Source organism: Idiotropiscis lumnitzeri, chromosome 6 (assembly GCF_059441095.1).
Source record: "Idiotropiscis lumnitzeri isolate Australia: NSW breed Sydney's pygmy pipehorse chromosome 6, RoL_Ilum_1.0, whole genome shotgun sequence".
Classification (NCBI taxonomy): domain Eukaryota; kingdom Metazoa; phylum Chordata; class Actinopteri; order Syngnathiformes; family Syngnathidae; genus Idiotropiscis; species Idiotropiscis lumnitzeri.
The window spans coordinates 23,260,919-23,288,561 of record NC_142396.1 but is presented as its reverse complement, the minus strand read 5'-3'; the positions used below and the strand labels follow the sequence as shown (position 1 = coordinate 23,288,561).

The 27,643-nt window shown below is 46.7% G+C and overlaps 1 protein-coding gene and 1 pseudogene across 2 annotated transcripts in view; both read right to left on the bottom strand.

Annotated features, from left to right (window-relative positions):
- Positions 1-20,371, bottom strand: part of chmp1a (charged multivesicular body protein 1A) — a 136,583-nt gene extending 116,212 nt beyond the window's left edge. The window contains exon 1 of one of the 2 annotated variants that reach the window (XM_088297920.1): positions 20,057-20,371. In XM_088297920.1, coding sequence (XP_088154046.1) covers positions 20,057-20,063 — 7 coding nt within the window. In that variant the 5' untranslated portion in view covers positions 20,064-20,371. The remainder of the gene's footprint in view (positions 1-20,056) is intronic. The other variant, XM_088297918.1, reaches the window with a different exon arrangement.
- Positions 20,372-20,416: 45 nt separating this feature from the next.
- On the bottom strand, positions 20,417-26,960 carry LOC148335930 (RING finger and CHY zinc finger domain-containing protein 1 pseudogene; annotated as a pseudogene).
- Between the last annotated feature and the right edge of the window lie 683 nt (positions 26,961-27,643).

Sequence of the window (27,643 nt, the reverse complement as noted above, 5' to 3'; positions counted from 1 at the left end):
GGAGGCGGCGCAGGCGACGGAGAGAGAGGAAGCAGAAGTGGGGCTGCAGGTCCGGTGTCTTGCTACGGCTACGACGGCAGCCCCACAGGCAACCACTGCCGAGTCTCTACCTCACCAACGCCAGATCCGTGGTCCATAAAATCGACGATCTGGGATTACAAATCCTGGGAAACCGCTATGTGCGAGACAGCAGTGTGATCGTCATCACGGAATCCTGGCTGCATGCCAACGTTCCCGACGCTAGCATCCAGCTGGCTGGGCGCTCGCTACATCGCGCGGATCGGACGAGGGACACCGGTAAGAGCAGGGGCTGTGGGCTCTGTGTTTACGAGCATGAGAACTGGTGCGGCGATAGCACGATCGTTGAGAAGCACTCTTCCCCCGACATCGAGTACATGTCCGTTAAATGTCGGCCTTATTTTCGCACGAGGGAGCTAACGGTAGTGCTCGTCACAGCTGTTTACATCCCTCCCGACGCTAACACTAGCACGGCGCTCTCGCTACTCGCGTGCGTCATCAATAAAAATCAGCGGGCCCACCCTGATGGCGTTCACATAGTAGCGGGGGACTTTAATAAGGCCAATTTAAAGACTGTACACCCAGAGTTCCACCAGCATGTCAAGTGCCCAACGAGGGGAGACAACACTCTCGACCATGTGTACTCGAACATCAAGCACGCAGACAGGGCCCTCACACTCGCCCCCCTCAGCCAGTCAGACCACCTGTCCTTGCAGCTCGCACCTGCGTACACCCCTGTCAGGCGCAGATTCAGGCCCACCACAAAGACTGTGAAAACCTGGCGTGATGACGCCATGAGTGAATTACAGGACTACTTTCAAGACACCAACTGGGACCTCTTTGATTATCAGGACCTTGATGTTTACACGCATTGTGTACTGGACTACATCAAGTTCTGCATGGAAACTGTGTCCCTGAACAGGACCATACGGACCTTCCCTATTGCGAAGCCCTGGATGTCCAGCCAGGTCCGCTCTCTCCTCAAGACCAGTGACGCTGCCTTCAGGTCAGGCGACAAAGCCCAGTACAGGGTGGCTCGTGCTGACCTGAGCAAAGGCATCAAGCTAGCCAAGGCAAACACAAGAGGAGGCTGGATTCCCACCTTGCCAGCAACAGACCACGGGAGGTGTGGCAGGGTCTTCGTTGCATCACCAAGTTCCGAGGCAGCAGCACGACCACTGTAGACCCAAGTGCATCGCTGGCAGAAGGAGCTTAACTGCTTCTTCGCTCGCTTTGACTCGCCCCAACCGTCACACCCCCCGCACTTCATGCCTCAACTCCCCCCCACTCACCCTAGAGGAACACGATGTGAGGCGCGCGCTCCTGGCTATTAACCCCAGGAAAGCTACTGGACCCGACGGAATACCAGGCAAGGTCCTCAGAGCATGTGCCCACCAACTGTCACACGTTTTCTGCAGGGTCTTCAACCGCTCCCTGGCTCAAGCAGTCATCGCCTCCTGCTTGAAAACTTCCACCATTATTCCTGTCCCCAAAAAGTCACCCGCAGTCCTCCTGAATGACTACCGTCCTGTTGCGCTCACGCCAGTCATCACGAAGTGCTTCGAGAGGCTGGTTCTCCAGCACATCAGGGACTGCCTTCCTCCTACTCTGGACCCCTACCAGTTTGCATACCGGGCTAACAGATCCACTGAGGACGCCATCGACACTGCTCTGCATGTTGTGCTGGGCCACCTGGAACAACAGCAGAGCTATGCAAGGATGCTCTTTGTGGAATACAGCTCGGCATTCAACACAATCATCCCGGACATCCTCGTCGCCAAACTGGACATTCTCGGCCTTCCTGCCCTCACACGCATCTGGATTAGGACTTTCTGACCAACAGACCCCAGACTGTGTTGCTCGGCCCCTACACGTCCTCCACCCATACGCTGAGCACCGGTTCCCCTCAAGGATGCGTGCTGAGCCCTCTCCTATACGCCCTCTACACCTACGACTGCAGCCCGGCCCACGGTAACAACACCATCGTCAAGTTTGCTGACGACACGACAGTGGTCGGTTTGATCTCGGAAGGTGACGAGACAGCCTACAGAGAGAAGGTCCAGAGACTGACGGCTTGGTGCGAGGACAACAGACTGCAACTAAACATTGCAAAATCAAAAGAGATCGTCATCGACTTCAGGAGGAACAAGACGGTGCCGCCCCCCCCTCTGCATCGAAGGCGTGTGTGTGGAGAGGGTTCACACGTTCAAGTTCCTGGGAGTACAGATCTCCGATGACCTTTCTTGGACACACAAGACCATAGCAGTGGTAAAGAAGGTCCACCAGCGTCTGCACTTCCTGAGAGTCCTCAGGAAATTCAACCTGGACAGGAAGCTGCTGCGGGCCTTCTACCACTCGTCCATTGAGAGCCTGCTGACGTACTGTGTCTCCACCTGGTACAGCGGCTGCACTGAGGTGGACAGAGTGAGGAAATCAAGGACCAATAGACTGAGAAACAGTTTCTTTCCTAGAGCCATCTCCATTCTAAACTCTCACACACACACACACACACACGACCACCCCTACCTTGCAGAACAGCAACTTGATGTGTTTTTATATATCTTATTCAGTATTATTTCCCATTGCACTAACTATTCTCTGATTTATCTAATTTATATATTTATCTGAATTATTGCTGTATTGCACTGGAGAGGGGAGCTCTCTAATCTTGTTGCACACTTGAGTACAATGACAATAAAGGGATTTCTGATTTTCTGATTTCTGATTAAATGTCCCATTGCAAAGCTAAATTGATAAGAAAATAATTTTGAGAACTATTATTAAGAGAATCTCAAAACTCAGTACTCTGTGGTGCAAATATTGATGAGATGACAAATATTTACTTTACGTTTGACGTCGAACCTCTTTGTCGTGGTGACGGCATCCGTTTCTGTGTTCCGGTCAGAGAGCGTCTGCTAAATTGCTACCGTAGCCGTCGTCTAATTTTACGTTTCGATACGTAATGGTTGGAATACAACATTTCTGTTCATAGCTGCTGGCTCTCCGCCCAAACACGGTTAGAGTCAGACTTCTGTAAAAAGTCGAGCGTACATCGAAGCACTTATTACTCTGTAATTTATTTTAGCGATTAGCACACTTAGCGCCTCCTCGTTCGCCGACTCGTTTAGAACGCTTCTTGTTAGTGGGGTTGTTTATTTGTCATCGCGCAGCTCGTTGCTGCTGCTGTGCACGGACTTAGATATAGTACAAAGAAAGCTCATACTGCTGTGGCGCAAGATAGCTTGGCGGCCAGCATTCAAGTAGCGCAGAAAGAAATTACGCACGGGTCAACGAGCGACAGGGCAACGCTTTATTTTATTTTATTTTATTTTATTTTTTTTTAAATCAGTACTGCGTGACTTACTGCGTGAACTAGGAGCACAAAGCGCAGCTTTGACAATATCAAATTTGCATTGTCTGAGATTGCAATTTTGGTTCCAAAACCAGACATCTTTCAGCCGTACTACGGCGGAAAAAAATCATTTTTCCCAGGGTAACACGCGCCCCCCTCAGCATTGCACCTTTTGGGGGGGGGGGCGCACCCCACTATTTGAGAACCACTGAACTAAATAAACGTGGGGCAACTGCGAGCTTGTCGGTGGCTTTTACCTGTCTCTTCTACACATCACATACATATATCCTGTCCGTTCCATAACCAAAGATCAGTTGTAGACAAGATGAATCAGTCCCATTGCAGCACTGTCGTTCACAAAATAATACAATAGACCACAGTGCTGGTGGTCGTGGAAGCAAAACAGCTTTTGACCGGTCCCGTTGCGTTCTCATAATCCGAGTAGATTTTATCCATTCGTTTTGCTGAACGACATTGCTCACTGTACTGGGGTGTGGAACTTTTAATTCAAGAAGACAAAAGAGTTCCTTCGGGTGCGTGAGAGTACTTGAATGAAAGTGAAAGCTGCGGATAAAATGATGTGCCACCACGGAAGAGTCAGAACAACCTTCGACTGCCCACACTGATTAACGAAGCTTACGAGAAAAGTGAATTCCTGCTGTTACAGAAGCGTTGGGTATACATGATTGATTAGTGAATTATCTGTGAAACTACTATTACAATTTGTGTTTTTCTGTTGTTTTGTAGTTTTCACAGTGCAGAATGCTGAACATGCTTGTTCAGAGATAAAAGATTATTGACACCCGTTTGAAACTCTCCGCGTCCTTCCTTATTCGAAATCCAAGGGGCCGCTACACAGAGCACAATACCACTGTAAAAATATCTGCGAAGCCGCGATAGGTGAAGTGCGATATAGCGAGGGATTACTGTATATCAGGCATTACGGTCACATGTGCTGATGAGAGGCGAAAGCCCCCTTCAGAATAAAAGCTCGCCATTACGCTGAACTGAACGTCAATGCTTTGGGTTATAAATAAATACATTAAAAAAGCTCCCTGTTATAACGCCGGTAGTCCACTTCTGAGAGAATATAGAAGGGTTAATTTGAATCTTACAATACAATATGAATCTCGAGATGCATTTAAAGATGAAGAGGATTTGAAATATGGATCTATGTCTGCAAGTATAATTTGTTTTTATATTTTATTCAAACTAATCCAATTTATATTGCAACACCAGTCCCATCCTGAATGACACTTGACACCCCCAGCTGCCACCAAAGTAAGTCCCATCCAAATCTGATGCTCCATCTCAAAATAAAAGTCTCCTGAAATGCACATATTTCATTGTAATCACATGTGATTTTAAGAAATTAAAGATGATCCTTCAGCTATCGTGATACCAGACCAGCTCTGGAGGACACTAGACCACCCCAAGTGTCCACAAAAAGTGGTCCCATCAAAATCTGATGAAGCGATTCAAAATAAAATTCACCTGAAATATGCTTATTTCACTGTCATCACCACTAATTTTAAAACTTAATTAAAAATTATCCTTTAGCTATTGTGATACCAAACCAGTTATGGAGGACACTAGACAATACCATACAATACAACTTTACCGCCCCAGGTGTCCACAAAAAGTGGTCCCATCAAAATCTGATTATGCATTTCAGAATAAAAGCCACCTGAAATAGGCTTATTTCACTGTCATCACGCCTGATTGTAAAACTACAGTAAAAGTATTCTTTAGCTATTGTGATACCATACCAGTTTTGGAGGACACTGGACCACCCCAGCTGTCCACCAAAAGTGGTCCCATGCAAATCTGATGTGGCATTTCAAAATAAAAGTTGTTACCTGAACCCTGACCAGTTGTGACGTCATTTTCACCAAACCAACAATTGACACAGGTATAGAAAAAATACTCTTTGACACGATCCAATACCGATCACAAGAAATATAAATGAGTAGTCTAAGATATTTAGGTTAATGCCTAAGGCTCTAATTATTTTTCTTTACAGAGCAGTTTGTGAATCAACAATTTTCTTCGTAGAGCAACTTTCTAACTTACATCCATCCATCACCTACTGCTTCTCCGGTGTCGGGTCACAGACCCTGCAGCATCAGCAGGGAAGCCCAGATTTTTGTCTCTCCAGCCAATTCTCCCAAGTCTTCTGGAGGATCCCAACATGTTTTCAGGCTTCACGGGATACATAATATAGAAGGATATAGGCAATGAAAGGAGAACCCTTGAAGCTTCTCGCAGTATGAAGTTTGTCGGTTCATACTGATCACCATGCATGAATGAATGAATAAATGAATCAATTCATTCATTCATTCATTTTTTTCATTCATTAAACACTAGACCGCTGATGTCGCAATTTGTCAAATTTATTTTTTCACAAATGTGTGATTGGTCAGTCTGCACCTGTGTATGCTATAGTTACAATTTATTGACCAATCTGAAATGTTGAAAATGTCTTACAATATTCACTTTCAATCTGCCTCATTCTTTCCCACAACAGTAATTATAGAGGGGAAAAAGTTAATTTTAAAGAGCATGATTGCAAGAATATAGTTGATGCAGACAAAGTTTAATGCAAAAGCAAAATTCAAATATCGGTCCAGATATCACTAATCTGGTAGCATGATAGCTAGCATTTTTAATTATTTTTTTTAAATCAGGGAGAATGACAGTGAAATATGCATATTTCAGGTGACTTGTTTTGAAATGCCGCATAAGATTCTGATGGCACCATTTTGGGTGGACATCTAGGGAGGTCCAGAGTTCTCCAGAACTGGTCTGGTATCACGATAACTAAAGGATAATGTTTTACACATTTTGAAAACCGGTGCAATGACAGTGAAATGTGCATATTTCGGGCGACTTTTATTTTGAAATGCCACATCAGATTTGGATGGGACCACTTTTGGTTGACAGCTGGGGTGCTCTAATGTCCTCCAGAACTGGTCTGGTATCATGATAGCAAAATGATATTTTTAATGAATTTTTAAATTCAGGTTTGATGACAGTAAAATATGTATATTTCAGGGCACTTTAATTTTGACAAGGAACATCAGATTTGAAAGGGGACCGTTTTTGGTGAACATCTGCGGTGGTCCCGTCCGTGTCCTTCGGGACTGCTCTGGTGTTGCAATACCATTTAACACGCACAGTTCAGCGATGGTCCGGAGAAGCCGTGGAGGCCTTGAAGGACTGTTTCAACACAACTGTGTGGGAGGTATTCAGCGAAGCTCACGGTGAGGACATTAATGGTCTAACAGACACAGTTACAGACTATATTAACTTCTGCATGGAGAACACCATTCCCACCAGGACTGTAAGATGTTTCTCCAACAACAAACCCTGGATCACACCGGACATTAAAGCTCTCCTGAAGGAGAAAAAGAGGGCTTTTGTTTCAGGCGACAAGGACGAGCTGAAGAGAGTGCAGCGTCAGCTGAGAAGGAGGATTCGAGAGGGGAAAAAGTCCTACAGGATGCGGATGGAAGAACAACTGCAGCGGAACAATGCCAGGGATGTCTGGAGGGGCCTGAAGACCATCTCAGGCCACGGACAACCAGGTAAGACCCAGAAGGGTGGGGGGCTTCAGTGGGCAAATGAGTTGAACCTATTTTTCAATAGGTTTGATCAAATGTCTGACCCCGCTCAGGCTTCCCTGATGCAGCCCCCACCCACCCCTCCTGCCATTGCGAACAAGACCCTCTCTCCCCCTCTCTCGCCCCTCTCTCTCTCCACAGGCTCCAGTTCCCAGCCTCATCAGACAACCACCACTTCCTCCTGCTCAGCCTTGTTCCTCACAACATCTCAGGTGAAGAACCAGCTGAGGAAGATGAAGGCGAGGAAGGCGGCAGGCCCAGATGGGATCAGCTCCCAGCCCCTCAAATCCTGCGCAGACCAGCTGTGTGGAATCGTCCAGCACATGTTCAACCTGAGCTTGAAGCTGGGCAGAGTCCCCCAGCTGTGGAAAACATCCTGCCTGGTTCCGGTTCCAAAGACACCCCATCCGAAGGAGCTCAACAACTTCAGACCAGTGGCGCTGACATCTCATCTGATGAAGACCCTGGAGAGACTGGTCCTCGTCCATCTGCGCTCAGCTCCTCAATGGACCCACTCCAGTTTGCATACCAGCCTGGCATCAGTGTGGATGATGCCATCATCTACCTGCTCCACACTTCACTCTTCCACCTGGAGAAGGCGGGGGGCACGGTGAGGATCATGTTCTTTGATTTCTCAAGTGCTTTCAACACCATCCAGCCCGCCTTATTGGGAGACAAGCTGGAGCAGGCGGGAGTGGCCCACCACCTCGTCACATGGATTCACGACTACCTCACAAACCGGCCACAGTACGTGAGAACACAGGACTGTGTGTCTGACGTGCTCCTCTGCAGCACGGGAGCGCCGCAGGGAACTGTGCTGGCTCCCTTCCTGTTCACCCTCTACACCTCGGACTACAAATACAATTCCACAACCTGTCACCTGCAGAAGTTCTCTGATGACTCTGCGATTGTCGGCCTCATCACTGACAATGACGATCGGGAGTACAGAGGGGTTATGCAGGGGTTCGTGGACTGGTGTCAGCAGAACCGCCTCCAAATCAACGCTGGGAAATCCAAAGAGCTGGTGGTGGATTTCCGCAAGCGTCGGCACTCTCCACCTGCACCAGTGAATATCCAGGGAACAGACGTTGAGAGGGTCTCAACTTACAAGTACCTGGGTGTTCATCTGAACAATAAACTGGACTGGAGCGACAACACAGATGCTCTCTATAGGAAGGGTCAGAGCAGACTCTTCCTACTCAGGAGGCTGAGGTCCTTTGGCGTTCGGGGAACACTCCTCAGGAACTTCTATGACTCTGTGGTTTCACCGGTCATCTTCTATGGAGTGGTCTCCTGGGCAGGAGGCATCTCGGGCCGGGACAAAAAGAGACTGAACAAACTAGTGAGGAGGGCCAGCTCTGTCCTGGGCTGCTCCCTGGACTCTGTGGACTCGGTGGGGGGCAGGAGGATGACGGCAAAACTGTCATCAATGCTGGACAAACCAGCCCACCCACTCAATGACACTCTGAGAACACTTTACAGCTCCTTCAGTGACAGACTTTTACACCCTCGCTGTACCAAAGAGAGATTTCGCCGCTCCTTCCTGCCGACTGCTGTCAGACTTTTTAACAAGAACATAGGGTCAGGCCTACAAACAGGAGGGCATTAGTGCAATTGTGCAGTCCTAGAATGCAATATACACTACTACTTTACTTTCAGCCAAGGGTGTACTTAAACATCGACCAATGATGTATTTTGTTTACCATTACAGTATTCTTATTACAATACTTCTATCACTGTAGTATTTCTACCACTGCAGGATGTTCACTATTACAGTACTTTTATCATTGCAGTACTTTTATAATTACGGTATTTCCTATCATTGCGGTACTTTTACTATTACAATACTTCATCATTGCAGTATTTTTCCATCGTTGCAGTACTTCTACCATTATAGTACTTTTATCATTGCAGTATATTTTATCATTGCAGTACTTTTACCATTACAGTACTTTTATCATTGCAGTATTTTCTATCATTGCAGTACTTTCCTGCCATTTCAGTACTCTCACCATTACAGTACTTTTATCAGTGTAATATCTTTACCATTGCAGTATTTTCAATCATTCAGTAGCTTTTATCATTACAGTGTTTCCCCCTCTGTATAATGGACAGGCATTAGGAGTGTTTCCTTACACTTAGATACGTTTATACTGTGTATATTTGCATGCTTTTTATGAATGTCTGCTGCTAATGTTACACATTAACGGCTACATTACGCCGCCGACTCTGTGTGATCTATATCTTTGCTGCTGTAACACTTCAAATTTCCCCATTGTGGGACTAATAAAGGACATCTTTATCTTTATCTTTATCAGTCTCGCTACTAGTCACTCTTATTGATGCTGTAATTGATCATAAGCAGTATCAGAATTGTTTCAAAACATTTACCATTACAGTATTCTTATTACAATACTTCTATCACTGTAGTATTTCTACCACTGCAGGATGTTCACTATTACAGTACTTTTATCATTGCAGTACTTTTATAATTACTGCATTTCCTATCATTGCGGTACTTTTACTATTACAATACTTTCATCATTGCAGTATTTTTCTATCATTGCAGTACTTTTACTATTACAGTACTTTTATCATTGCAGTACTTTTACCATAACAGTACTTTTATCATTGCAGTATTTTCTATCGTTGCAGTACTTTCCTGTCATTTCAGTACTCTCACCATTACAGTACTTTTATCATTGTAATATCTTTATCATTGCAGTATTTTCAATCATTCAGTAGTTTTTATCATTACAATGTTTCCCCCTCTGTATAATGGACAGGCATTAGGAGTGTTTCCTTACACTAGATACGTACGAGCTAGGAACGTGCACGTCGTGACCCTGCAGAATCCAGATCCTCAAAAAATTTGGAGAACCAATCCTAGCACAACACACCAGTGTGTACATTTACTGTGTGAGTAGAAGGGCGGTAAAAGGATAAACCCTCGACCCCGATACAACATCACAATGACCCGAAATGACATTACCATCATTTCCCACAATGTGGAGGGTTTTTCTGCCAGCAAAGGAGAATTACTGGCTTCCATGCAACCTGACATCTTATGCATTCAAGAAACACACAGGGAACTACACAATCCACCTGTAGTTCCAGGAATGGCAATGGCGGTCTCAATACCCAGCCGCACTTATGGAAGTACCATCTTTGTAAAGCACCCAGCAAAAGTCATAAAAACGGAACAAATCCCAGCTGGGGAAATGGAACTATTAAAGCTTGAGACTGAGTACATGGTTGTAATCTCAGTCTATAAACCACCTAATGCTGAGTTTCAATGGCCAACAAACTTAAATATATCCTGTAAGACACATCTAATAATTGGTGACTTCAATAGCCACAGTACCCAATGGGGATACAGAGAAGATAATCAGAACGGAGAACAAGTTATCTCATGGGCCATTAACAATGATCTAACACTTCTTTATGAAAGTAAAGATCCCCCTACCTTTTCTAGTGCCCGCTGGAGGAGAGGATACAATCCTGATTTGGTGTTTATTTCTAACAACCAAAGACAAGTGTTCCGAAGAACTGTTCTGGGTCACATCCCCAGATCCCAACACCGACCAGTTGAAGTAAGGACACAACAAATTATAAGACCAATTGTATTTGATTACCTCCCCAGGTTTAATTTCAAAAAAGCAAACTGGGAATCTTTCATGGAGGACATGGAAGTAAGAACAAACACCATAGCTCCAAGACCAGAAAACTATGATGTTTGGGTAAAGCAAATGTGGAAAGCTGCTCAAAAAAGCATCCCAAGGGGATGTAGGACAAAGTACATCCCAGGGATGAATCCAGAGACCAAAGAGTTATATGAAGAGTATATAAAACTATATGATGAAGATCCTTTTGATGAATCAACTATTGAAATGGGAGAAGCTTTGATGAATGACATTGGGGAAGAAAGAAAGAGAAGATGGAATGAGATGATAACAAGTATAGACCTAAGCAAAAACAGTAAGAAGGGCTGGGCAACCATTCGGAAACTAAACTGTGAAGGCAAACCCCCATCCCGGACAGCAGCCGTAGCTCCCAACCAGGTCGCAAACCAACTTCTCAAATATGGAAAACCTCAACATAAACCAATAAAACAAACCAAAGCTTACAATAATATAATTAAAGAATGCATAAACCGACATGAAACCCTTCCCCCTTTCACAATAAGAGAACTGACATCAGAAATCAAATTACTTAAAACAAATAAAGCAGTTGGAATAGATGGGATTCATAATGAATTAATAAAACAGCTTGGGCCAAGAGCAAAGAAGTGGCTTCTCTCTCTCTTCAACCAATGACTAACTTCACTAAAGTTCCCAAAGAAGTGGAAGAAGGCCAAAATCGTAGGTCTACTTAAACCAGGCAAAGACCCAGAGAAGCCTGAGAGCTATCGCCCAATTTCACTTCTTTGTACCACCTATAAACTCTTCGAAAAACTCCTCCTCAATAGGCTAACTCCAGCCGTCGAAGACCAGCTTATTGAAGAACAAGCAGGCTTCAGACAAGGACGCTCCTGCTGTGGCCAAGTCCTCAACCTTGTCCAATTCATTGAGGATGGATTCGAGAAAAACCTCAAAACAGGAATAGTCCTGGTTGATCTAACAGCTGCATATGACACAGTCAACCACCGAAGCCTACTGATGAAAATGGCCACAATGGGAATAAATGGCCACATTGTAAATGTCATCAGAACCATCCTTAACAACAGGAGATTTTATGTTGAAATGGATGGCAAAAGGAGCAGATGGAGAAGTCAAAAGAACGGACTCCCACAAGGATCAGTGCTGTCCCCTCTGTTCTTCAACATTTACACTAATGACCAACCATCATATCCCAACACTAAACGCTTCATCTATGCAGATGATCTTTGCATTGCCACCCAAGCAAAGGACTTTAAAGACATTGAAAACTGTCTGACTGGAGCACTAAGTGTATGTAGACGCCAAATAGGGGTCAAATGTGTGTGTGTGTATTACTTTTGTTGAGCACTGTGTGGCGCTCTGACTGATTATATAAAAGGGAAGAGCAAGAAGGTATGCCCAGGTACGGACTTGAAGGGCATACAGGTTTTTGACCGCTTGGGCGGAGCGTGTGCAACTTTATGGTGTTTTAGATTGATTTTAATATTGACGATTGATAAATAAACCTAACCTTTTAACAAGATACTCATGGACTCTTTGGTGAATAACATCGCAAAGCAATCACAGGTAGCAAAGCCGCCAGCGCGTCAAGCCAAGCCAATCTAAGCAAACAAACAGACAGTCAATACCTCACTAGCCTACTAGTATACTGGCTAGTATACTGTCAAAAACTTGCCCAAACAAAGACTGTGTTGGAGGAAACGACGGAGCACGGCAGACGGCGTGGGACGAGCAGGGAAGCCGGTGTGTGGAGGAGCAGCTGGGGTTGATCGACTTCGCAGGCAGCCGTGATGGTTGCTATCATGGCTGATCCAGAGGAGTGCTGCTGACCACCGAGTGGATTGGAGCACCGACGTCATCGTGTGGATTTACAGTTAAGGCGCCCAACGAGAGATAGTGTGGGGTTGATCGACTTTGCAGGCAGCCGTGATGGTTGCTATCATGGCTGATCCAGAGGAGTGCTGCTGACCACCGAGTGGATTGGAGCACCGACGTCATCGTGTGGATTTACAGTTAAGGCGCCCAACGAGAGGTATATGTAGCGCTACTCTGTCGATGGCCAATTGTGTGCACACTTAAAAAAAGGTTAAAAATCCAATGCATTGGTAACGCTCCATGCGTTAAAATTTATTCGAACGTCGCGGTTCACAAATTGCGCTGGATCACGTGACTCACTGACCAACCTTCGCGTCATCACCGGAGCTGAATTTTGCGTTGCGTTCACTGCCAGCACGTACAATGGAAGCCTGTGCAGCGGACATGGACACAAATAATGAAAATGAAGTACTTAATGATTCGGGAACTCAAAAACGTATTGTTAAATTAACAGAAAAGGGTTTGGTTGATAAACTTGAAAGGTTACAAAACAATAGGAAATGTAAACTTAACAATGCGAGTAAAGTTAGAAGCAAATTGAATGCATTCATGTCTTGTGGTGATAAAACCAAGGTGATAAATGGTCTTGATGAGTTGAAAGGGTTGTGTGTTGATGCTAAAAATGTACATGATTCAATGATGGGTTTGTTGTCTGTTGAAGAGGGTGAAAAGCACGAAATATGGTTTAAAGCCAAAATGATCCCGAACAATGAGTGTTTTTCAAGGGTCAATCTATGGCTTTCTCAAGGTTCAACACAAATACAAGAAATCATAAAAGAAACCGATAAAGGTTATGCTAATGATGAAATCTCTCCTGAAGATAGTGTGTCAAACGTGAGCAGCAGGGTTAGCAAAAAAAGTACCAAGTCCTCTGCTTCATCTGCTAAACTAAAGGCAGCAGCGGAAAGAGCTGCAGTGCTGGCTCGTGTGAAAATATTGGAACAACGACATGCTATTGAAGAAGAAGAAGCAAAACTAAGGAGAAGAATGGAGATGCTTGATTTGGAGGCGGAACTGGTGGCATTTGAAGCGCGGATGGACATTTATAATGCCATTGAAGAGGGCCAGTCTCAAGCGCAGTCAACTGTAAAGAAAAATGGAGCAATGAATGGACAAGGTTTAAACCCCACAGTCCAAGAGTTTAAACCTCATCATGATGATATGGAAACAGCACAACAAAAGGAGAGATTCAGGATGCCACAAATGGAAAACAAAACAACGGATGTGAGGCCAAAGAAATTGATTGCATCAAATATAAAGCAACAGCATAACCTCCTGGAACAAAGGAAATGGAACACAAATCAGGAGCACCCTTTGGTGGAGCAAAATGGAAAAGCAATGGAAGTAAAGGTACGGTCAACACAAAATGATGTGCAAGCTCATTCATCAACCACTTCACAGGTTCCTGCAGACCTTTTGACCATTATGAGTAGACAAACTGAGATTACAGCAGCCTTAATGAACCAACAGCGTTCAATGACACTTCCACCAAGAGACATTCCAATATTTGATGGTGATCCATTGCACTACAGAACTTTCATTAAAGCATTTGAGCAAGGAGTGGAAAGTAAAGCAGCCGCAGCAGACAGTTTGTATTATTTGGAGCAATACACCCGAGGGCAACCTCAGGAACTTGTGCGAAGTTGTCAACACATGGCTTCAGATCGTGGTTATGCCGTGGCCAAGGCTTTGCTACAGGATCATTTTGGAAATCCTTACAAAACGGCCACTGCATACATTAGTAAGGCTCTGTCATGGCAAGCAATAAAAGCAGATGACACAAAGGCACTGCACAGTTACTCCTTATTTCTACGCGGCTGCTGCAACATCATGGAGGAGCTGGAGTATGTGCAGGAACTGGACATGCCTGCGAACTTGAGGGCAATCTTGGCCAAGTTGCCCTATAAATTACGAGAACATTGGCGTGGCAAGGCCTATGACATCATGGAATCAACAGGATACAGAGCTGGATTTGTTGACTTGGTACAGTTCATAGAGCGGCACGTAAGAATTCTTTCGGACCCCTTCTTTGGAGATCTGCATGATTACAGCACTAACTCAACATCAATAAGTCAAGGCAGGTCATATGCGGGCAGTAGAGTGAAGGGGAACGTGGTGGCCAGTACCGTGACTGAGACAGATCCTCCCAAGGTTAAGCAGCCACACTCCTTCGAAGACTATGAAAATGGCCGTTGTGTTTTTTGCTCACTGGAACATTTGCCGGAAAATTGTAAGCAGTTTGGAAGAAAGAAACACACGGACAAGCTGTTTATTTTGAAGAGAAGAGGTTTATGTTTTGGCTGCCTTCGTCATGGACATATTAGCCGTGACTGTGATATGAGATTGAAATGCGACATTTGCAAGCAAAATCATCCAACAGTGTTGCACATAAATAGATTGGCAACTGCTCCTCAACAAGAGTTGGAAACACCAGAGCTTATTCCCATTTCTCACACAACTTGTGGACATACAGGGGCCGGCAATTGTCGCACCATGTTGTCAGTGCTGCCTGTTAAAGTAAAAGCTGCCAAAGGTGACTGTGTGATCTTAACATATGCATTCTTGGATCCGGGCAGCACCGGAACATTTTGTTCTGAACAACTGATGAATCGCTTAAACCTCTCTGGAAAGAGAACCCAAGTCCTGATACGAACAATGGGTCAAACAAAGATGAGTCATGCCTTTTCACTTTTTAATCTCGAGGTGGCCGGCCTGGAAAGCTCTCAGTTCCATCCACTGCCGGAAGTGCTTACACAGGCGCAAATGCCAGTCACTACAGACGATATGGTAACATCCCAAGACCTCCTTAAATGGCCGTATTTGTCAGGTATACAGGTACCGTCCATTCAAGCCAAGGTTGACCTGTTGATCGGGATCAATGCACCCAAGCTATTGGAGCCATGGGAAGTTATTAATAGTCACGGTAATGGTCCGTATGCTGTCAAAACTGTGCTCGGCTGGGTGGTTAATGGCCCACTGGATGGGAATAGGAGGATGGAAGCCTCTGTCGTATCTGTGAATAGAATTGGTGTCAGCAGGCTGGAGGAGCTGCTAATGAACCAGTATAATCATGATTTCTGCGAGAAGCTCATGGAAAGCCAGGAAATGTCAAGAGAAGACCAGCAGTCTCTCAATATAATGGAAACATCTGCCAAGTTACAGGATGGAAAGTATACTATAAACTTACCTTTTAAGAAGAAAGATGTCTTCTTACCAAACAATTTTGCTGTGGCCCAACAACGGTTACAAGAAGAAGTACCTGATGATCAAAGAGACCTTGATTCAGGAAGAGTTTGGGATATTCCCCATCATGGTGTCCATCATCCCAGAAAGGGAACACTGCGTGTCGTGTCTGACTGCGGTGCCACGTTTAAAGGTTTGTCCCTGAATACGGAGCTGCTGCAAGGGTCCCTTCTCAGAAGCACATTGATGGGCGTCCTCATGAGGTTTAGACAACAGCCAACAGCCTTCATGGGAGACATTCAAGCTATGTTCCATCAAGTCTGTGTGCCAGAGGAGGATCGGGACTTTCTACGTTTTTTGTGGTGGCCTAATGGTGACACAACACAACAACCAGTGCCTTACAGAATGATGGTGCATTTATTTGGAGCCATCTCATCACCAAGTTGCGCAGCTTATGCTCTGAGAAGAATGGCTCAAGACAATCAGTCTAAGTGCCTACCGGTTGTTATAGAAGCTGTTCAACAGAACTTTTATGTTGATGATTGTCTGAAGAGCACAGCCACTGTCACAAAAGCTATCCAGCTGATACAGGGCCTCATTGCTCTCTGTCAACAAGGAGGCTTTGCTTTGGAAAAGTGGATTAGCAACAGTCGTGTTGTTTTGCAAGCCATCTCTGAAGAATGGAGAGTCAAAGAGCTGAAGATGTTGGATTTGGACAATGACAAGCTTCCAGTAGAAAGAGCGCTTGGTCTTCAGTGGTGTGTGGAGACGGATGCTTTCGTCTTTGGATCGGAAATAAAGCATCAGGCTCTGACCAGACGTGGGATGCTATCAGTCAACAGTTCTGTTTACGACCCATTGGGTTTCCTGGCGCCAGTGGCCCTTCAGGCCAAAATAATGCAACAGGAGCTGTGTAGAAGGGGCGGTAGTTGGGATGATCCATTGCCACAAGACATTTTAAAGCGATGGAGAAGGTGGTTGGAGGACTTGGGCCAGCTAGCTACATTTAAAGTTGACCGGTGTCTTAGACCAGCTGGGTTTGTAGCTGTAAAGCAGGCACAATTACATAATTTTTCTGACGCCAGCGAAGGAGGCTATGGAACTGTCACAGATCTGCGTTTAGTGAGCGACGAAAATCAAGTTCACGTATCCTTTCTCCTTGGCAAGGGTAGAATAACACCCTTAAAGGTTGTGACTGTTGCCCGACTTGAACTGTCTGCAGCTGTTCTCGTTGTGAAGATGGATGCTATGATCAAGGCTGAGCTTGGAATGCACCTTAATAGGTCTGTGTTTTGGACCGATAGCACATCCGTGCTGAAGTATGTTTGCAATGAAGATCGGCGATTTTATACAGTTGTTGCAAATCGAGTTGCCGTAATACGAGACTTGTCTGAGCCTGCACAATGGAGACATGTTGGTACAAGGGAGAATCCAGCTGATTATGTGTCGCGAGGTCTGAGTGTTTCTGACTTTTTGAAAAGCAGAAGATGGCTGGAAGGACCAGAATACCTGTGGAGGGAAGAGGATCAGTGGCCACAGACACTGCTGGATGTCTCTTTGGACGTGGAAGATAAAGAAGTCAGGAAGGAGGCAGCAGCTCATGCCGTCAGTGTGTGCACTCCTGTACCAACAGATCAGCTGATCCTATTCTTCTCAGATTGGAGAAGGCTAAAAAGAGCAGTGTCTGGGTATTCAAAGTTGAAATCATGGTTGAAGGAAAAGTGCAAGGGGAACAAGCAGCTGCTTCCCTCAAGAAATGTCACCGTGTTATGTGATAAGCCCATCAGAAAGACATATTTTAGCATTAAAAGATTTACAAGATGCTGAAAATTGTTTATGCAGATGCACTTGGGTTAGTGAGATCCGTAAAATTGAGAACAAAATCCAATATAGTTGAAAGACCAATTTCCAAATTATGCTTAGTCTGTGAGACCTAATTTATTTAAAATGTTCGGGGGGGGGGAATATATTTTAGGAATTGCCATGTTTGTGAACCATGTCAATTAGGGGCCGGTGTGTAGACGCCAAATAGGCGTCAAATGTGTGTGTGTGTATTACTTTTGTTGAGCACTGTGTGGCGCTCTGACTGATTATATAAAAGGGAAGAGCAAGAAGGTATGCCCAGGTACGGACTTGAAGTGCATACAGGTTTTTGACCGCTTGGGCGGAGCGTGTGCAACTTTATGGTGTTTTAGATTGATTTTAATATTGACGATTGATAAATAAACCTAACCTTTTAACAAGATACTCATGGACTCTTTGGTGAATAACATCGCAAAGCAATCACAGGTAGCAAAGCCGCCAGCGCGTCAAGCCAAGCCAATCTAAGCAAACAAACAGACAGTCAATACCTCACTAGCCTACTAGTATACTGGCTAGTATAGTGTAACTGGCAAATATTACCAGCAATGGTCATTAAATGCCAACCCAGGGAAAACAAAGATATGTGCTTTCCACCTAAACAACCGGGAAGCATATCGAAAACTAAATATTGAATGGAATGGGAAAAATCTCACCCATGATGACCATCCAACTTATCTGGGTGTAACACTAGACAGGACTCTCTCCTTCAAACAACACCTAGAGAAACTTAGGAGCAAAGTGTCCTCTCGAGTCAACTTATTGGAAAAGCTGGCTGGAACAAAATGGGGCACAGATCCAAAGACATTGAGAACAACTGCTTTGGCTCTGTGTTTCTCAACAGCAGAATATTGTGCCCCCGTATGGTCTCGATCTGCCCATGCCAGCAAAATAGATCCTATCCTTAATGAAGCTTGCCGTGTGATAACTGGAGCATTAAGACCAACACCAGTCAATATCCTCCACAGGCTCTCGGGCATTCCACCTCCTGCCTTGAGAAGAGAAACACACACCAAAGTGGAAAAACGCAAGCAAGAAAATGATAATCGCCATCCACTCTTCTCCCATGTACCAGTCCCTCCCAGGCTGAAATCTAGGAAAAGTTTCATTTCAACTGAAAGTCTGCCTGAAAACATCACCCCTAGACGGTACAGAATGAATAAATGGAGAGAAAAAGAAAACATGGGACCAGAACAACCGTGTGTCCCAAAACCAAAAGAAAAACTACCCAAGGGCACAAACCTTGAAAGGAAAAAATGGTGTACCCTAAACCGTGCAAGATCTGGTGTTGGGAAATCCAAAGACAACCTAACAAAATGGGGCCTTGCCACATCCTCAGTATGTGACTGTGGTTTCCTAAACCAAAATATGAAACATATCCAACTTGACTGTCCAATAAGCCCCGTATATATCACTCCACCAGACCTACAAAAGGTCACAGACAGGGCAAAAATATGGATAAACCACTGGTGTGACACGATATGATGATGATACGTTTATACTGTGTATATTTGCATGCTTTTTATGAATGTCTGCTGCTAATGTTATACATTAACGGCTACATTACGCCGCCGACTCTGTGTGATCTATATCTTTGCTGCTGTAACACTTCAAATTTCCCCATTGTGGGACTAATAAAGGACATCTTTATCTTTATCTTTAAATAGTATACCTGCAGACATATGGAAATTCATCTTTATTTTTTAATGCAGCTCAAGATTCAAATTAACCATTCTACACTTTTCTCAGAATATGACTACCTGCGCTATTACAGTGAGCACATTTAATATAATTATTTCTAACCCGAAGCATTGAAGTTCAGTTCAGCGTAATGGCGAGCGTTTATTCTGATCTTTTATTCGCTCGTCGGTGATCTGTTACCGTAATGCCTGATATGAAGGAAATTAGGGGCGGTTGGTTTGACTTGGCATTTTCGGGTGGAGGCTGACTTGCTCGCCGTACAAAATTTGAACATAGTCGGAGTTTTGTAGGTTGGCTATGTTTATTGCAGCCAGCCACGATCGTCTTCGTCTTTTACATTTTTTTATGAGCGTGAAGCCACTTATTTGTGATCACTTAAGTCTGGAATCCCCCCCACGCTGTATACAGCAAACAACAACACATGTCGACGGAATGGCAAATGTCCTTATTGCTTCACTGAACAATAACAGATGAAGCGGTTGCGAAGCGAAACATCCAAAATGGACACGGGGAGTGCGTTCTGGGTGATCCTGGTACCAGGAAACGCTCGATTGACCAATCAATAACACTAGCATAAGAGTTGCTGGTCAAGACCAAAATAGGCACTGCCTCTAAAATATAAGATACATTTTATACCGAATTTGGCAATGATTTGAAACGAGATGAAGGGAAACACAACATCTTTGCTAACGGACGGTCCAAGCTAACAAGCTAAAAAATATGTTTTGTCACAAAACAGTTATGTTGCAAACACGATTAAAACGACAAAATGTTAAATAACCTACCGTCCATATCGAAATGGAGGCCAAAACGTTTCTTGGCCCCAAAAAAACGCCTACCGCCTTCAATTGTTTTGGTTGACGAAGTAGTCCACAGAACTTCCTGTTTTAGTGGCGACGTAAACACACATCTTCTTCGTTCACTTGTCTTCCGTTCATAGGGTTAAGCTTCTGCAGTGATACTGCCACCTGCTGTCAACAGAATATTTCACTTGGCGTCCTTCATCTGCGGTCCATACCTTTAACTTAAAAGACTCTGGTTAGCCATCACACTAGTTTTTCCGTCGTCAAACTATCCATCCATCCATTATCTGAACTGCTTCTCCTCACTACGGTTGCGGGGGGTGCTGGAGCATCTCCCAGCTGTCAGCGGGCAGTAGGCGGGGTAAACCTGAACTGGTTGTCAGCCAATCTCAGAGGCATCTGGCCGGAAATAGGGGCACTGTCAGACAGGGGCACTGTCAGGTCGGAAAAGCACTGTCAGACAGGAAAATGCTTTATTTTTTAACTTCTCAATGGCGTACCCTGCCTGCAAGTAGAAGCGCGTTGCTTTATCAGCGTAAGCGGTTGTATTTCATTTTTAGCCTTCTACTACGATGTCTTGAGAGAATTTTTATTTATCAAACCATGTTCTTTGCATAACTGATTTTGTATTAAGCCACCATAAAAAGCCAACAATTCTGTTGAATGACGACTGTGTGTTTTTTTTGTGTTGCGTGGTTTGCGAGCACTGGTGGTGTGGTGGTGGTAACTGCTCGTAACTTTAATACTAGTGTGGCTCAAAACTAACACAAAAAGTCGAAGCCAGTGTCACAGTTTAATACATCTACACTGGTAGTGGAGTTGTATTTGTTTTCACTCCTTGTGTGTTTGTACATACTCGACTCATAAAGATAAATGCTGATATTTTAGTTTTTTTCTTTAGACTAACATGCCCTCATTGAGAAAATTGTGGTGTATACTACAAAGAGAGAATTTCAGCCTTGGCAGGTTGGTACTCTTTCACTGAAAATTGTCTGTTTTCTTTGTTCTAACAAGTTCATCTCATTTTAGCCGTGGGAAATTATTTTCGCACTGGATGGATGCTTCAAAGGCATTTCTGTGAGATGAAATCCTTCCTGCTAAAGGAGTGGAAGAGTTTAAAGCTGGCTAATTTTATTCGATGTCCTGCATTTTGTGTCACTGTTATTCTGTGGAATGCTGAGTGTGTGGCTGGTGAAGCTGAACAAAGAAAGTGAAAGAATGTGAAGGTTTGGGAGGTTTTAGGTTGGTGCCTGGCGCAGACAGACACCTCGAGCGGGAAGGGGTCGACAAGAAACTGGACCCTTCAACCACAAGCAGGAGGAGCCACCACTTGAAGAAAGACCAATAAGAGCAAGCTAAAGTTAACTGCAGGATACACATAGCCAATAGAATCATGCCAGGATGCCTTTGTCTCTGTGCCATTTGCATATTGTATAGGATGAATCATTACTGGGCAACTCGGGTAGAACACATTCGCTGGTGGCAAGAGAGGTGTAGAGTTGTATTGAGAGGGACCCGAGACCCGGGGGCCATGTAGAAAATCTGTATTGGGAATAAATCCACTTTGTGCGTGAAAATGCCGGCTTCCTGATACCTTTCTATTGCAGAACGAGCGCGCATATTGTTGGATGAGTGAGAGTTGGTTAAGGTCGCAAATTGGAGTAAGATTACTAATTCGAGTTTACATTGGTTTAGAATTAAATTCTAACATTGATATAAAGATAAATTCCAACACTGCGTTCCGACTTAAGAATCACAAGCTGGACAACGCTTCTGAGGTTGATTTTAATTGTCACCAATATTTTCATTTATTTTTTAAATGAAATGTTTTTTTTTCACTGAGAAATCCTTCCTTATGGTAAAAATAAATCTATTTACCGTGACAGTTTTGGGGAAATACATTCTCAAATAGCCAGTCTAGTACTGGGCTAATAAAGTGCTTGGTGTGGCTTGGTTTGATGCGCTGGTGGCTTTGTTTACCTGTTCCCTGGCTGTGTCATTCAACAGAGAGTCCGTAAGTCATTTGCTAAAGTGTGTAGTTTATCGATAATTTTCCAAAACTTACAGTCTCAATAAAAACAAAGCGTCCATTGGTGTTTACTCGTGATGGGTCCAGCGACACTGAGGCGTCGATGCGCGCGCCGAGCTTCCAGGGCAAACCCCGTGTCGGTGCGCGTACCGCTTTAAGAAAGTCACGTGACCATTACCAGAATCGTGTCGACACAGCGGTCGCGCGCCAAACTGTGTTCATAAGGAAGCGCATCGATCAACAGGATGGACGCTCAAAACAAGCATCGAGTTATTGGCGCGTTACTTTGCGTTAAATATCCGCAAGATGGAAGACGTCACTGTTGATGCGCACTCAGAGGTGCAGCGCTATATGTCAGCAGGACACGTTGCACGTACGGAAGACTCGCTCTTATACTGGAAGTCCATGGAGGCACCGTTCCCTCATCTATTTATATTAGCCACACAGGCGTTGTGCACACGGCCTCTTCAGTGCCTTGTGAGAGGATCTTCTCAAAGGCGGGGGAAATTGCCTCAAAAAAAGAAATAGACTGAATAACAAAACGCTGGAGAAACTAATTTTTGGAATAAAAATCTTTAATTACAATGAGTCCATTGTCATTCACAACACTTTTACTTGGGCATTCAGACAGATGTTCTCTTAATTTATCAACTGCGTCTCGAATATCAAATATTTTTTTTATGAAATTGCGTGTATGTAAAAATAATGTGAAAGCAAATGCCTAATCAGAATCAGAAATCCCTTTGTCATTGTACTCAAGTGTGCAACGAGATTAGAGAGCTCCCCTCTCCAGTGCAATACAACAATAATTCAGTTAAATATATAAATTAGATAAATAAGAGAATAATTAGTGCGATGAAAGTAATACGAAATAGGATATATAAAAACACATTACGTCGCTAATCAATGGAATTGGATAAAATTAGTTTGACAGATCAGTGTCAGATGACCCTGTCAAATGTTTCCTGCAATTCCACCAGGTGTCAGTATTCAGCAACACAGTGTCAACACAGTGTCAATAGATTGTGTCACTGTGTCGAAACGATACAGGATGCCTCATCTACCCATCACTCGTGTTTACAAACTCCACCCAAGCTATCAAAAACTTGTATGCCCTTCCGAGTCAATACCTGTCCACTCATTCTTTGTCCTTTCTTTGGAAGTCTGAGTGGCAGCGCCACACAGTGCTCAACACAAGTAATAGACGTGAACATTTGACCCATGCTTTGTTGGAGTCGAGTCACCGTGGAAATGAGAAGTAGTTAGTAAATCAACCTTTAAAAGCCAAACTTACTCCAATGCGTGTTAGTTTCTTTTGTGCTCAAGAAGAAAAGGGTCAAATAAAGACTCAACAACTGATTAGAGTTCCGATATTTAGTTTCTTCAATTTCTGGAGTTCAGGAAATAGTACAAAGACAGATATCTGGGCGGCTTTTTCTTAATCTCATGAGAAACTGCACTCGGGCGAGCACAGTCGAAAAATGCGCCCAGCTTCAGTTTTTATAGGAGTTTTATTTATGTCAAGGGTAATGTAGGTTGAATCGGTCGTCCTCGCTCCCTCCCACGGCACGGGTACATGTCCAAGGGAAGGTCCTCCCCAGGTTAGTCATCGTCTGGATAGTTGATGATGGTCAATTCCCGTCTGGTCCCGTAGACTGGCACGCCAAGGCTGGCTGTCATGCTCGCCGGTCGGCGAGGAGGGGGGTGGACCCAAGAATGCGGGGAAGCCAGGCATAAGGATAACTTAAAGGGGAATTTATGAAATTAATCAAGACGAGGACAAACAACATGGCGTGGACAAACAAACGTGGCGGGGTGCAAAATAACAAAGTCGAACTAAACGTGACTAAACAGAACAAAAACCGAGGAACAAAGACAGTGACAAAAACTAGGGACAAGAGCGGAAGCAAGAGCGGGAGCGAAATGAGATCGAGAACATGAGCGTGAACGAGATCAGGGAGCGGTCGTGACAGTCCAAATGGAGCAGCAACAGGGAGCCAAGCGGGGTAATGATCCGACACTGGGTTGATGGCATGGGAAGCTTAAATAGTCCGGTAATCAGGGGAGCAGATGGGGATCAGGTGTGTGATGGGTAACGATGAGCAGGTGCGTGACTGGTGAGGACGAGTGCTGAGGGGGAAACGCCCCGAAAGCAAGCAAAACAATAACACAAATGCATGGAGCGTCCAAATAATAACACAAACCCTGTCATGCCCGACGCGGATCATGACAGTACCCCCCCCCTCAAGGGACGGATTCCAGACGTCCCAAAAGAAATTAACAAAAAGAACCCCATGTCCAAAAACGAGGGTGGGCGGAAGGGGTCGGGAGGTGGGACCACCACCCGAGTTCGAGACCGGTCTGGCGGATGTCCGGGAGGCCACACCAGCGAGTCCCGTCGAGGCCATTCGGGCGGACGTCCGCTAGGCCAGATCCATGAGTCCACCCGTGGCCATTCAGGCGGACGTCCGGGCGCACCCGGGACAGGAACGTGGAGCGGGGGCTGGTCGTCGTACCCCGCCGAGACAGGAACGTGGAGCGGCGGCTGGTCGTCGAGCCCCGCCGAGACAGGAACGTGGAGCGGAGGCTGGTCGTCGAGCCCCGCCGAGACAGGAACGCGGAGCGGGGGCTGGTCGTCGTACCCCGCCGAGACAGGAACGCGGAGCGGCGGCTGGTCGTCGAGCCCCGCCAAGACAGGAACGCGGAGCGGCGGCTGGTCGTCGAGCCCCGCCGAGACAGGAACGCGGAGCGGCGGCTGGTCGTCGAGTCCCGCCGAGACAGGAACGCGGAGCGGCGGCTGGTCGTCGAGTCCCGCCGAGACGGGAACGCGGAGCGGCGGCTGATCGTCGAGTGTCGCCGAGACGGGGACGTGGAGCGGCGGCTGGTCGTCGAACCCCGCCGAGACAGGAATGTGGGGCGGCGGCTGGTTGTCGAGCGCTGCCGGGACCAAGGCGAGCAGTGGCGACGGGTCGTCGGATGCTGCCGAGGCCAGAGCGGGGCGCGATGGTGGGTCGTCGTGCGTCGCCGAGGCTGAGGCGTGACGCGGCGGCGGACCGTCGTCCATCGCGGGCACCGGAACCTGGAGCGGCGGCGCTTCGTCAGGCGCCGCTGAGGCAGATACGGCAGGCGGCTGCTCGTCGTCCACCGCCGAGGCATGAACCCGGAGTGACGGCTGCAGGCCGTGTTCTGCCGAAACGTGAGCTTGGGGCGGAAGCAAGGCGTGCTCCGCTCGAATGAGAACTTGGGACGGACGCCGGACAGGCTCCGCCTGAACGTGAACTTGGGACGGTTGCAGGACGTGCTCCGCCGAAACGTGAGCTTGGGGCGGAAGCACGGCGTGATCAGCCTGAACGTGAACTTGGGTCGGAAGCAGGATGTGCTCCGCCTGAACGTGAACTTGGGTGGGAAGCAGGATGTGCTCCGCCTGAACGAGAACTTGGGACGGACGCAAGACGTGTTCCGTCTGAACGAGAACCTGGGACGGACGCGGGATGGGCTCCGCCTGAACGTGAACCTGGGGCGGACGCACCACGTGCTCCGCTGGCTCGAGAACTTGGGGCGGACGCACAGCGTGCTCCGCTGGATCGGGAACTTGGGTCGCAAGCGAGGCGCCGGAACGGGAACTTGGGTCGCAGGCGAGGCGCCGGAACGGGAACTTGGGTCGCAGGCGAGGAGCCGGAACGGGGCTCGGCCGCTGGCGGGGAGCCGGGACGGGGCTCGGCCGCTGGCGGGGAGCCGGGACGGGGCTCGGCCGCTGGCGGGGAGCCGGGACGGGGCTCGGCCGCTGGCGGGGAGCCGGGACGGGGCTCGGCCGCTGGCGGGGAGCCGGGACGGGGCTCGGCCGCTGGCGGGGAGCCGGCACTAGAGGCTGCAGCGGACGAGGAGCCGGCCCTGGAGGCTGCAGCTGACGAGGAGCCGGCACTAGAGGCTGCAGCGGACGTGGAGGCGGCATGGGTTGCTGCAACAGGCGTGGAGGCGGCATGGTCTGTGCAGCTGACGAGGAGCCGGCACTAGAGGCTGCAGCGGACGTGGAGGCGGCATGGGTTGCTGCAACAGGCGTGGAGGCGGCATGGTCTGTGCAGCTGACGTGGAGCCTGCATGGGTTGCTGCAGCTGACGTGGAGGCGACGTGGGTTTCTGCAGCTGACGTGCAGGCGACGTGGGTTGCTGCCGATGGCGTGGAGGCAACGTGGGTTGCTGCCGCTGGCGTGGAGGGGACGTGGGTTGCTGCCGCTGGCGTGGAGGCGACGACGGGCCGGGCGCAGCAGTCGTGCTCCGCCGGAACGTGAACTGGGGCAATCTCTTTGTCTATCTGAACCCAGTGTTCCTCCATGTTCCAGATGGGGTGATTGCAAAGGGGGCAGCGATACGCACTAGTACTGACCATGGCGTCAAAACAGCTCTTATGAAGAAGGTGACCACAGGGAAGAACGTGTGCTCCCATTCGCTACGTGTGGAGATCCTCCATACACACCGGGCAGTTCTCCACACATTTATGGTTTCCCCGGTGGTCCTGCGCTAAACACAGATTGCACTTGTCACAATGGAAATACTTCTCTCTAGGCCCAATCCTACATATGCCACAAGGATGGCAGTGGTACTGTTTCTTATCCTTGTCAAACAAGTGGCAAATGTCACAGTAATATTCTCCAAACTGCACATGACACTGTTGGCACACCTGTTGTGCCTGCTGTAACGTTTGACACTCAGAACATTGCACCTCTTCCACCTTAAATCGGTCCATCTGGTGGTTCTCTTCTGCATCATGGCACAGCCGACACACATACAGTTTTCCACAACATGGTGCTTTTAGTAAGCAGCTCCGCGCATAATGTTCACAACCCACAGGTGCAGCCATGTTTGCTCCACTGTGGGTATCTTCCTCTTTCTTGGTGTCGGGCGGAAAGGCAGTGGGTGCAGGGGCATGGTCGGCAGGGTGAGGGGGGTAGTCCGAGCGGCGACGACGAGAGCTTCCCGCTGGGTCCGGATGTGGTCGGATCATTCTGTCATGCTCGCCGGTCGGCGAGGAGGGGGGTGGACCCAATAATGCGGGGAAGCCAGGCATAAGGATAACTTAAAGGGGAATTTATTAAATTAATCAAGATGAGGACAAACAACGTGGCGTGGACAAACAAACGTGGCGGGGTGCAAAATAACAAAGTCGAACTAAACGTGACTAAACAGAACAAAAACCGAGGAACAAAGACAGGGACAAAAACTAGGGACAAGAGCGGAAGCAAGAGCGGGAGCGAAACGAGAGCGAGAACATGAGCGTGAACGAGATCAGGGAGCGGTCGTGACAGTCCAAATGGAGCAGCAACAGGGAGCCAAGCGGGGTAATGATCCGACACTGGGTTGATGGCATGGGAAGCTTAAATAGTCCGGTAATCAGGGGAGCAGATGGGGATCAGGTGTGTGATGGGTAACGATGAGCAGGTGCGTAACTGGTGAGGACGAGTGCTGAGGGGGAAACGCCCCGAAAGCAAGCAAAACAATAACACAAAAGCATGGAGCGTCCAAATAATAACACAAACCCTGTCA